The 13449-nt window shown below is 44.0% G+C and overlaps 1 protein-coding gene across 2 annotated transcripts in view; it reads right to left on the minus strand.

Moving 5' to 3' along the window:
* Nucleotides 1-13449, minus strand: part of LOC137425544 (sodium- and chloride-dependent taurine transporter-like) — a 197687-nt gene that overhangs the window by 170059 nt on the left and 14179 nt on the right. For both annotated transcript variants that reach the window (XM_068114085.2, XM_068114086.2), the window contains exons 2-3: nucleotides 9466-9600; nucleotides 8947-9184 (exon numbers count right to left, since the gene is read on the minus strand). In XM_068114085.2, the coding sequence (XP_067970186.1) occupies nucleotides 8947-9184; nucleotides 9466-9600 (373 nt within the window). The remainder of the gene's footprint in view (nucleotides 1-8946; nucleotides 9185-9465; nucleotides 9601-13449) is intronic.

Here is a 13449-nt window from a genome sequence, read left to right on the forward strand (position 1 = left end):
CAGGACAAGGGGGGGCAGGTGGTTGGAGGAGGAGCGGGTGCGGCGGTGGTCAAGCTGTTGTAGATGTTGTCAATTTTGCGTTGGAAGAAAGAGAGGAAGGAGATGCAGTTGTCTACTGTGAATGACTGGGTGGTGGTGTTCAGGGGGCGGAGGAGTTTGTTCATTGTCGAGAAGAGTGCTTTTGGGTTTCCGGAGCCAGAGTGGATAATTTGAGAGTAGTAGGCGGAGCGGGCGCGGGAGAGGGCATCTTTGTAGTGTTGTAGGTGGTCCTTGTAGGCTTGGGAGTGAACTGTGAGACCCGTTTTATTGCGGAGTCTTTCAAGTTGGCAAGCACGAGTTTTCATCAGGCGGAGTTCAGGGGTAAACCAGGGAGCAGAATGGGTGAAAGAAACTGTTTTGGTTTTTACAGGTGCAAGCTGGTCAAGGCAGGAGGAGAGAGTGTGGTTGTAGTAGTCAGTGAGGTCGAAAGGGGTGTGGAGGTCAATGAAGGGAGAAGTGGACATTTTTTCAGAGAGGGTGGGTGAGAATGAGGTAGGTGAAAGAGCGTTTAGCTTACGGAAGTTGATAGTGCGATAATGCCTTGGTGTTGGGGCGGGGATGTTGATGGTCAGAGTGATGGCTAAGTGGTCAGAGAGGGTGAGGTCGGAGCCAGAGAGATGGTGCAAATTTAATCCAGTGGAGCAGACAAGGTCCAAAATGTGACCACGGATATGGGTAGGAAAGTCGACATGTTGAGTGAGGTTAAAGCAGGTGAGTAAATCAGTGAAGTCAGTGGTTATTGTGGAGTCAGTGGAGTCCATGTGGATATTGAAATCACCAAGGAGGAGGATTGAGGGGGAGAGGGAACATAGCTGGGTCAGAAAGTAGGAGAAGTCAGACAGGAATGATGGGTGTGGTTTGGGAGGGCGGTAGACGACAGCCATGACTGACTGCGTGCGACCAGAGAGTTTAAAAGCCAGGTGTTCAAATGATGGAGCAGATGAGATGGAGATGAGGTTGGTCTTGATGTCTTGAGGGTGGATAACGGCAATTCCACCACCTCGGCCCTCCGAGCGTGGTTTATTGACGTAGGAATATCCATTGGGTGTGGTGAGGTTGAGTGTGTAGTAGTCCAGAGGTTGTTGCCAGGTTTCGGTGAGACAGACAAAGTCCAGTTTGTTATCCAGGATGTATTCGTTCAGGATGAGGCATTTGTTGTTGAGGGACCGGGTGTTGAACAGGGTGAGCTTGATGTTGTTTTGAACAGCAGGGATGAATTCAGGTGATTTAGCCAGGGTTCGTAGGCAGGAGGTGCGATCGTGTGCGTTGCTGTGACCAGGTGCGCTGGGACGAAGAGTGAGAGTGCGCTGAGCCGACCAGAGGACGGGGATGGAGTGACCTGATTGCAAATAAACAAACTTACGACCGGAGCCACGGTGAATGTACCTGGGTATTATGTTTGTGATAGTGCTTCAGGTAGTTGGGACTACTTGGCACAGAGGAACAACCTGCGTTTTTTGTGCAGGTAATTTCCGAAGGGGTCAGGGTCACTCAGGGTCACTGCCCCTGATATATTGATGGGGGGTACACAAGATGTTCCATTTGAGGGGCTTTTCGTGCACGTATAAGGAGGAGTCATCACAACCCCTACTTTATTTATAGGGGATGCACAAGATGGTCCATTTGAGGGGCTTTTCGTGCACGTATCAGGAGGAGTCATCACTGCCCCTGCTTTATTTAAAGGGGATTCACAAGATGGTCCATTTGAGGGGCTTTTCGTGCACGTATCAGGAGGAGTCATCACTGCCCCTGCTTTATTTAAAGGGGATTCACAAGATGGTCCATTTGAGGGGCTTTTCGTGCACGTATCAGGAGGAGTTGTTCACCGTGGTACATTGACGCCCATACCTGCACATCTCCTTCCTGCTTGCAAATGTGAACCAATATACTTTTCTCCACCCATTCGGCATTTCTTTTTGTTCATAAATATTCCTGAACAGCTATAGCAAGATGTCAGAACCCTCTTCACCCACCACCTTCCACACTTCGACCACACTTCGACAGCAGGTATCCCATCTGGGCTGACTGACTACCTTACACTACAATGCTTCAGTAGTTACGACCGGAGATGTGCAGATATGCATGCAATATTATGTTTGTGAAGTAAAACATACAATCGCCACAAAAATATTGGCACCCTTACACTTTTTTCAAATAATGCACCATTTCTTCCAGAAAATTGTTGAAATTAAAACGTCTTTTGGTATCCACACATGTATTTCTTTGGTTTGCAGTGGAACAAAACAAAAAAAGCTGAAACAATTACTAAATCTTAGCTTATTCCACACAGAGATCCTAAAATGGCCCGGACAATATCATTGGCACCGTTTAGAAGTTGTTAGAAATAATTAGATTTCAAGCAGGTGATTCTCCTTTACTTTGGAATTTAACTCACCTATGGTGAGCTGCAGGTGCCTGCAATGTAAAAATTACTCATTCAACCAGTTTGAACAGAAAAAAGCAGTCATTCTGCTGTTTTGTGTTACTGTGTGTACCGCAATGAGCATGGAGAAAAGAAAGACAATCAGATAATTGTCTGAGGAGGTCAGACACAATATTGTAGCCAAGCATGGACAATCTCAAGGCTACATGTCCATCTCCCGAGACCTTGATGTTCCTGTGTCCACCGTACGCAATGTTATCAGGAAGTTTAAGGCCCATGGCACTGCAGCCAACCTCCCTGGACATGGCTGCAAGAGAAAACTTGATCGAAGATTGCAGCTAATAATTTTTCGAATGGTGGAGAAAGCACCTCGATCAATTGCCACACAGATTCAAGCCGAACTTGACACAAGGTAGGACAGTTTCAGTTCGCACCATCCGTCGCCAACTCAATGAAAGGGGGTTCTATGGTAGGAGCCCCAGGAGGACGCCACTGCCGAGAGAGAGACATAAGAAAGCCGGAATGGAGTTTTCCAAGACACACCCGGGCAAGCCAAAATCCTTCTGGGAGAATGTCCTGTGGACAGATGAGACCAAATTAGAGCTTTTTGATAAAGCACATCATCTCTATGTTTACAGAAAAAAAATGAAGCCTTCAAAGAAAAGAACACCTGCCCTACAGTCAAACATGGAGGAGGTTCAGTGATGTTTTGGGGTTGCTGTGCTGCCTCTGGCACTGAGTGCCTTGAATGTGTGCATGGCATCATGAAATCAGGAGATTACCAGGCATTTTGGAGAGCATTGTTCAACCCAGTGTCAGAAAGCTGGGTCTCCGTTGAAGGTCATGGGTCTTGCAGCAGGACAATGACCCCAAACACACACTTCAGAAAGCACCCAGGAATGGTTCAAGACAAAATGCTGGACTGTTCTGCAGTGGCCAGCAATGAGTCCAGATCTAAATCCCATTGAACACCTGTGGGGAGATCTGAAAACAGCAGTTGGGAGAAGGCACCCTTCAAATCTGGGAGAACTGGAGCAGTTTGCACAAGAAGAGTGGGTCAAACTGCCAGTAGAGAGGCGTAGGAAGCTCATTCATGGCTACAGGAAGTACTTCACTGCAGTTATTTTGTCCAAAGTCTGTGTTACCAAATATTAAGTTTAGGGTGTCAATAATTTTGTCAATGCCATTTCTTTTTCTTTTCTGATTTAAAAGGATATATTAGTAAGGGAAACATATGAAAATCTATTAACTAAATTGTTACCAAAAAATGTCTTCACCAATATGTTTGTAAAGGTGTGTAATAACATGTGTTAAAATGTTGAAGGTCAACTCCCGTGGGAAACCCAGAAAAAAAGCTGTTGAATTCGGGTACCGAAAAATTATTTTCGAGAATTTTTATTTTTTTAAATCGGCCCTTAAGTAACTTATGAGGGGTCAAATAAGGGTTTTTCATGATTCTGAGTTGATTGTTAACATTTATATTTCACCACAGACACTCCTTTGTGGAAAAATAATTTCTAAATATATCTCATTTTCTACTTTGCAGGACATAGAGTCTAGCAATATGGATGAAGACGTTACTCCACCTGTGCTCAATTGCTTCATCTGTGCACGCTCGGATACACCAGCTGAAAGGCTCATACAGGCGTTACTCCACCTGTGCTCAATTGCTTCATCTGTGCACGCTCGGATACACCAGCTGAAAGGCTCATACAGGCAACTCCAAAGGGATACTCAACTTTATTGAAACAAGCAGAAACTGTCGAAAATGTTACTGTTGTGGAACGTATGAAGGAGGCTCAAAAGGAAGGAAAACTGAGGTACCACCAGAAGTGTAAAAATGATCTGTACAACAACTTTGTTGCAACCACCAAGAAGTCAGCTCAAGCATCAAAGGCAGAGAAAGAGTCATCAAAGTTGAAGAGAAGACGCACTACTTGTGAGTTCAGTTCATCAACTGGCTGCAGTTCTAGAAGATCACAGTCAGTTGACCTCCTGTATAAGGATGTATGCATTCTTTGCAACCAACCAGCCCAGCTCTACAAAAATAATCCAGCACAAGCTAGAAAGAAATACAGAGTGCCAGATAATTTGACTGCAGATACACTGAAGGCAAGCTTGCTGAAGACAGCACGGAATCGCGGGGATGACTGGGGCACTGAAGTCACTGGACGCCTGGAAGGGATCAACGACTTGGTAGCAGAAGAAACACTGTACCATTTGCGATGCAAACTTATGTTTGCGAGAGGTGACAGTTTGTCCAAGACTGATGAGGAAGGAAAAAGGAAGAGAGGACAGAGGAGTATTGATGAGGAGCGAGAGGCTTCGTATTTCTCTAGATAAAACTTCCAGAGAAATACGAAGACACCTTGTATTTCACAACACAGGAAAGAAGGGCAGATGTACTCTGTCTCAAAGATGGCACCGACAATATTCTGCGAGGGCATCATGCTAATCTTGACCATGGAGATGAGAACACTCAGATCATAAAGACGGCACTCAAGTTCATATCCAATGATATTGCCTTGATTGATTTAGGTCCAAAGTCATACCCCACCACACACAGTATGACTGACATCGATAGTCAGCTGACACTTGTTCCTGCAAGCCTTCAGATGTTCTTGAGACCGATTGTCAAGACAGACGAAAGAGTTGCCGTTTGGGGGCAGAATTTTATTAAGGCCTGTCGACCTCGGTCTGGAGTATTGCCACACCAAATGGCGCTTGCCATACAACTTGATCATAGATTTGGGTCAAAATGGATGCTCAACAAGTTCCACTGGCTGGGATACACTGAGTCTTACATGGAGACACAAAACTACAAATACTGCTTCCTTAATAGTAGGAGTGGAGATGATGTTCCAGATACTTCTGGCACTCTTGACACCATTGTGGAGGAAACCGATGAACAGATCAATGATGAGGTTGCGGTTGATGCTGCGCTTGAGGATCAATCAGTGATGACAGCCAAAGTGCCAGCCAGTGAAAGTGAATTGTCAAGTAATGATCAGGTGGTCTTTATGGAGGTTGGGGAAACAAACAATGCAGTCACTCAGTTTGTTGGAGACAATATAGATTTAAACATTGTCTCTATTCACGGAAACACTCCCTTTCACTCAATGGGTTGGATCGAAGTCACCTCTCTGGCACCACCACCATTTTCAAGTACATTTACCATGGACGAGATACTACATTGGGTGAAATTCGGTACAACATGTTCTCAAGGAAGGCAGCGGCAGGAGTGATCAAACCAGAGACTCTACCTCCAACAGAGGGTGCAGCTGCACAACATTCACTCCGTGCCTACCTGCAGACCCGGGACTGGATCCTTCTACAGAGCATGTCTCTGAACCCCAGTGACTATGGATGGACAATAGGTGTGCATGGGTATGAGCCAGTTCCAACACTGGACCCCACGGCTCCTGAGGAGCTATTGCAGTTCACGAGCTGTAATTGTCATGGAGATTGCAGCAACCGGCGATGCAGCTGCAAGAAGAATGGGGTCACGTGCATCTCGGCCTGTGGAGTCTGTAATGGCATTACATGCAGAAACTGCAGTCATGATGTTGTTGAGTCTGAAGAAGACATAGACAATGACTGTTGAAACTTCTGACATTGTGAATGAGAAATAACTCTTGAGTATTATATATGTATGTGAAATAAAAGCTACTTTGTGTGTAAATGTAAAAGTGAAAATATAAATGTTAACAATCAACTCAGAATCATGAAAAACCCTTATTTGACCCCTCATAAGTTACTTAAGGGCCGATTAAAAAAAATAAAAATTCTCGAAAATAATTTTTCGGTACCCGAATTCAACAGCTTTTTTTCTGGGTTTCCCACGGGAGTTGAACTTCAACATTTTAACACATGTTATTACACACCTTTACAAACATATTGGTGAAGAAATTTTTTGGTAACAATTTAGTTAACAGATTTGTGAAATATCTCATAAAATGCCCTTACTATATTAAGTTCTGAATCAAAAACAAAGGTTCTGTAATATTAACAGTGAAATAAAGAATTGTGGAGACCAAATATTTTTGTCAATTTCAACTTATTTTTAGAGAAGATTGTGAGTTATTTGTTTTTTTTGTTTGGTTTTTTTTTGTATACAGGATTGAGGTTCGTGTAAGTGCTAACATTAATGACAAAAAACAAACAAACAAAAAAACGGACACATAAGACGAAATAAAGGGAGCGGGAGACAACATGGGGAGAGAGGGGAAAGCACACAAGTACAATATTTGAGAGCAGGGACATCGGGAGATCTGTGGAAGGTAGAGGGCTTGGGGGGAGGAGGCTTTGGAAGGGGGGTTGGGGGTGGGAGAGGAAAAAAAAAACCACATGGACACTGTTAGGACTTCCAGGAAAGAAGTCGGTATTTCAGAAAAGTGGATCTGAGGTGAATTAACAGGGGTACAAAAGATCAAGGTTTTGGATGGGGGAAGAAGAGATGGTGGTGAACAGCTGTTTTAAAGACCTGGAGGGATGAGTGGGATTGAAGAGAGTGAGGGAGTTTGTTCCAGAGGCGGGAGAAAAGAGGAATGAAAGAGTGAAGGTGAGCAGAGAATCTTGATTTTGGCAGTTTCACCAGAAGAGGGTTGCAGGCAGATCTTGTGCGACCTGTCGGAGTACTTTGGGGACAGAGCACAGACAGGGCTGGGGGGGGGGGGGGGCTACGCCAGAGAGGAGTCAGGAGAAGACACCCTTCAGCAAAGTGCCAGGAAGCTCGCCAAGTAAGTTTTTAATTGTGAGAAAATAACAAACAACATCGCTCCAAGCTCATAATGAAATGAAATAACATCCTCAATTTAAGCAGATCACACAAAAAAGTGAAAATGAACAAACATTGAATAACAGCAGCCAAAGTTGAGCATCAGTCATTCTGTCAGGTCAGTCTTTTGGGACTGTCAGTGGTAACATGGAACTCGGTGCCACCTGCCGCCTGGTCAGCTTGTCGGCGACTAAACCAACACCCCTCACTGGCTTTGCTGGTGGGGAGGGTGACTGTGACAACCTGCCAGGACTAAAAACAGCACCTAACAACGGTTAGATGAGCTGCCGAAGGGAGCAAATGGCCATCCAGTAAGGACATAGTGTCCTCAAAAACACCCATCCGGATTGGACAGGTTTGAGTCATACCAAAGATTTTAATAATGGTATGTTCAGCATGAAAAAAAGGCATAAGAACATGCACAATACCCATAGCTTGGCATCCATGGGGAGGAGGAGTTTCCTCCTTAAGATATGCCCCACTGAGTGCAGTGAGAAAAACGGCGCCATTGTTATGACGTCGCTGGTACCCAAAGTATCCCGGGAAGTGATGGCAGTGACGGCACTTCCCCCAAGCTCAGTGACTGTGTTGTGTTTGTTTCATCAGACAGTCTGTTAGTTCGTGTGTATGTATGCGTTGGTGTGTGTGTGTGTGTGTGTGTGTGTGTGTGTGTGTGTGTGTGTGTGTGTGTGTGTTACCAAGCAGCTTGGAGAGCGCTCGCCATGCAGATTAAGCACTCAAGCAAGCACTCCAACGAAATGGTTGATAAGGAACAGCTGGCTTGGAACGTGATTATCAATTTGTGGTTAAGAAGATGAGGAATTCGATGATGAGCACTTTATCATACAGAAACTTATTAGAAACCGTTACAATCTGTTCCAAGGCAAGGCATTTTTGTAGGTAGAAACACAATGACGGATTAAGACCACTGTGAGGTGAATGCAGACTGACCAAGGATAATGCCTGTTGTTTTTTAATTTAAGAAACCAATTAATTATCTTCAAAAGTTGTGTTTAAGTTTACCAAAATTCCCAGCTTTCATTCCTGCACTCACTTGGAGTTCCATTAGTATGCATACAAAATGCAAAGGCACTATGTGTCATGGTTTTGGAGTTAAGGAGGAGACACAATGACTGACACTCTTTTCGCTCGGCCAAGGCCATTTATTCCTGATACGTGAAACACCCTGCAACCTATGCTTGCAGAAAACAGACTTTTTGGAATGCCAGCTGCATTTTCCATTAAGTGATCCCACATTGTCCCATCATGTAACTTTTTAAATGCTTCTCTATGGGTAGGCACTCCTTCTGTATATTGAAAGTTTCATGTCAATCGCTCAAGCGGTTGCGGAGAAAATAAATTTAAAAGCGAATAAAGGTGAAAAAGTAAGGGCAGGAAAAAAAGTGAGGGCCTCAGCCAACGTTCCACAACATGGTCAAGGATGGTTGTGGACACCTGTTACTTGTCGAGAATATCTATAAAACTGAAATGAGCATTACTGTGTATTATGTCATGCACAGCCTTATGTTACTGTACTGATAGCCTTCTTCATTTGACCTGCTAAATATTTTTAAATATTAACTGCTTTAGGAAATGTACAACACATCTTTCTCATTAATTTAGTTTGGTAAATATACGTAGCTGCATGATAGTCATCATTTTTCCCCATGGACTAACTACCAAGAAGGAAATGCTGAGCATTTATCAATATAGCTGATAAGATTCCACTTAATCTTTGGTTACTTACTCCCAAAATTCAGTGGCAGGCGAAGTGTAATTGTAGTTGTTGGTTCCATTTCCCCCAGGAGTAAAATTGTGTGTCACCGTATCAGCCAGGCAGGTAGGTGTGTTCCATGTGTGGTTGCAGGTAGCCCAGGGAAGATCATTGGTGAAAGAGTAAGCCAGGTAGAACAATGCCCAAGCCATTATGACGATGTAGTAGACAAGAGTTAGAAACAGGCAAACGATGCCTCCAATTCCAACACCTGTTTCAAGTTAGAGGTCAGAATATACCCTCTTCCAAATTTTATGAATGACGTTTGTAAAGCTGTGTGGAAGTTCAAAGCAGTGTTTATGAGTGTATAATGCAGTATTGTACATTATTCTACATTATTCTACATTGCATTGTAGAGCAATGCAGTTAACAAGTGACTGAAGACAGCCACAAACAAAGCCTGTATGTACAGGATGTGGGTGGCGATATGCACTTTGGTTGCAAAGGAGCCAATGCTGCAAAGCATGTAAAAGAGCCATGCTGATACCTGACCTGTGAACAGTGGGCACATCTTTGTCCAGCAAGTGATCCCACCTTGTCCTGTGAATTGTCCGACTGCCAACTCAAGAAATATGACAGGGATGCCACAAAACAGCACGAACATGAAGTAAGGGATGAGGAATGCACCTGCAAATGTCATTAATTGCTTTAATTGTGTACATTTCAGCAATGGCTTTTAGCTACCTGTCAATCTATAAACAAAGAAGAAAATATATTTGACATTGCAGTAAATAACCTTTTGAGAAATGTATTATGCATGTGCCAAGCAATTATATCATGGACATGTCATTGTTTCTCTGATCCAGGTGCATTTACCATGGAGCAAACATGGAATTGTTCCGTTGCTCTTAGATAATTATGTTATCATTATTACGAAAATGATACTAATGCATCAATAAACCGAGGCTTTTTCCTTACTCTCGCGGTTATTAGTACCGTACACAGCTTATCATTGATTCATGAACCATGCACCGCTTCAATCCATTAACTTTGCATTCACGACATTGGGATTAAAGTGTTACAGTTATATTTACTATATTATTATTGTTAACGTTGTTATTATTGTTGTTAAGATAACTTTACTACTGTATTAAGAAACCTGAGCTTAATTTGTCCAAAGCAGCCTGAAGGTGAGGCATGAAGCCGAAGGCCTATACGTACTGTGTCGTTGGAAGACCCGTAACAATTATGCTTTCGATATTTAATGGTCATTTTAACAATCGGTTTGTTTGTGTTTCACACTGAAGGAAAAAGGTAAAGGTAGAGCATGCAGATTGTGATATATGATAGGTTCGACCGCTTCAACGACGTGTTCGGCCCGAATGGCATATAAATTAAAATGGCGGTCGGTGAAGTCAGCCATCGTACACCGTAATCACATCATAGACGTAATGACATGGCATGACGGACAGACAGACAAAAAACTGCTGCTCCTTTAATATATAGATAATAAATCACTAATCCCCTCCCTCCTTTCCACCACTCGCTTCTACCGCCGCTCTCCCATCTCCACAGCGCGTCCGACCAGATGCATTCAAACGGCTATTGTAATGCATTTTTTTGCCAATAAAATGCCAACATTCATCCGATTTTTCTCACCCTCTGCTGCAACCGACACTTAAACCATAGACTCCATTTGTTTTATACCATGTACCCCGCCACCCCACACCTCTCCCTTCCATAGATCATCCGATGTCCCTGCTCTCTACTGTTGTTGTGCTTGTATGCTTCCCTCTCTTTCCCCTCTTGTCTCCCACTCCCTTTATTATATGTTTTATGTGTGTTTATGTTTTTGTGTTTTATGTGTTAGATTTTGCACAAGCCTCGACATTGTATACAAAAAAAACAAATAGAACGACACTCTTTGACGTCATGACGTCGACCGAAATGCCTCCGCCCACAATATTACATAACTAGCCGAAACCCGTGGAACATCCATGGAAGGGAGGATGTGGTGTATGGATAGAGTGTACCATTATCGATGGCATAGGGGATTTGCTTGTCCGAGTAAGAGTTAGGAAGAAAGATGAGAATGAAGAGTGCGTATATGAACAACGATCGCCGACACTGGCACAAATGCATGCTCTGGATTGTCCACTCAGTGGACGGCTTGCTTTCGCCTTCGCCTGTCCAATCAGCAGACGGCTTGCTTCGCCTTCGCCCAGCAGACGCCAATACGATGGCGTCATAAGATGGCATCATATCGGCAGTTAATCGGATGCTTTTGGGTCCCAACGTCGGCTAATTCAGATTTTTCGAGTATGGCTGTATGTGATAAACAAAGAGCACGGTTCGTAGATCGTAAATCCATTAGTGCCGTGGGCATCGGGTCACTGGGTGCGGCGTAAAAGGGATAACAAAGTCGAGTCCTTACGCTATTATTATATAGATTATGCATATTTCTACCAACTTTGATTTATTCCATTCAGCTCGTGTCAAGTATCACATTTTTACCTGACATGACCACTGACCTCACCAAAATCACCTCAATCCTCACCTTTGATGCCAAAATGTAATCAGTTCATCTTTGCATTATAATATACTAGCAACAGTACCCGCCCTACGAGCGGGGCTTCAATTGGGAAGCCCAAATGAAAAGGTAAAATATCAGAAATTGAAGGGTTTTTTTTATTTTAAACGATTCATATAAACATTCGTTGAATCATATCACACGCAAATCATCAAAATCTAAACAGAACATGGCTAAACAGTACATGGACGATCACGTACCACGTACGCCTCGCTCGCTCTCATGTTGTCCCGATAATGATCCTTCCGCAGGTTCACCAACGGAAACCTTGTTACGACTTTTACTTCCTCTAGACAGTCAAGTTCGCTCATCTTTTCGGTGCACCAGCACGAGCCGAGAACAGCCCGTGCAGTGGCTGATCCGAGGATCTCATCAAACCGTCCGATCGGTAGTAGCGATGGGCGGTGTGTACAAAGGGCAGGGACTTCATCAACGCGAGCTGATAACTCGCGCTTACTGGGAATTCCTCGTTCGTGGGACACTGTCTCAAGCCCCAGTCCCCATCACGGATGGGGCTCAGCGGTTTACCCGAGCCTGACGGCGAAGGGCAAGATACATGCTGGCCCATCCAGTCTAGCGCGCGTGCGGCCCCGGACATCGAAGGGCATTAAATGTTCATTAAACATTAAACGTTCATTAAACATTAAACGTTCATTAAAGGATTACGAAACGAAAAACATTACGAAATTACGTTCACACCGTCACATCAAACACTACCGTGAACACTTACATCATCACAACATCGTCACAATGAACGTTATGCGAACGCGAATGTTATGCGGGAGACCAAACCTGAGAATGCTGGAGATCAAAGTTGAAATTGGGAAAACTAAATAGCCTATTTTACTCCCAGGGGTCCCAGGATTAACCACCCAAAATATCTTTGCGATCGGTTCAGCAGTTTTTACGGTACCTTCGAACAGACAGACGGACATTTGGTGAATTATAGTAAGATACTTATACCAAGTTTGTTCAAAATCCCATCACTTGTTCACAAGTTTGTATGGCAACATAAATTTTACTTAACATGACCTTTGACCTTTTACCTCTTGATTGCAAAATCTAATCAGTTAATCTTTGCATCATATATACCGTTGGGAGCCGTTGGTGAGGTATGTGGATGGACAAAAGGACCACCGAGGCACTCGGAAACATGGTGGTGGGATAATGAAGTTGAAAAGAGGATTGACGAGAAGAGGAAGAAGTTCAAGGAGTGGCAGAAGGCGAAGGGAACGGGGGCAGAAAAGGCGGAGCATGAAAGTTATAAGGCAGCCAAGAAGGCTGCAAAGAAAGAGATAGCAAAGGCACAGGAGGTATGTAGGAAAATGTTCAGAGAACGCTTGGATTCGGAAGAGGGTCAGAGAGCGGTATTCAGGATTGCAAAGCAGATAGCAAAAGAGAGGTGCGATGTGATGGGGGTGAGTTGCTTGAAGGATGAAGTGGCACAAGTCATTGTGGACCCAGATGGAATTAAAGGAAGATGGAAGAGATATATGGAAATGCTGTTGAATGCAGAGAATGAATGGGATGGCAACATCGAGAGTAACCCAATTTTAGGACCGGCAGAGGAGATAACTGAGAGAGAAGTTGAGGAAGCGATAAAAGCAATAAAACCACCGTTTAGAGGCCATTTTTCCCCGCAAAGCAGGGGTTGGCCTTTCCGGGGACCGTGGTTGTTGTTGTTTTTTGGTCCCCTTTTTGAAGCAATGTTTTACGGCCGGATGCCCTTCCTGCCGCCAACCATGTTTGTCGCCTTTTTACGATAAACAGGGAATTACCAGTGTACTGGTACTCAAATTTGCCGACCTCGGAAGGATGACAGGCTGAGTCAACCCACCTGGCGTAAATTCAGCGATCGACCGGGATTCGAACCCAGGATCCTTGGATCCTAAGCTGGCATCCGAGCCGCTAGCCCAATACCACCAAGGGATAAAAGCAATGAAGAG

The sequence above is a fragment of the Myxine glutinosa genome, chromosome 4, assembly GCF_964187855.1.
Source record: "Myxine glutinosa chromosome 4, kmMyxGlut1.1, whole genome shotgun sequence".
NCBI classification, from domain to species: domain Eukaryota; kingdom Metazoa; phylum Chordata; class Myxini; order Myxiniformes; family Myxinidae; genus Myxine; species Myxine glutinosa.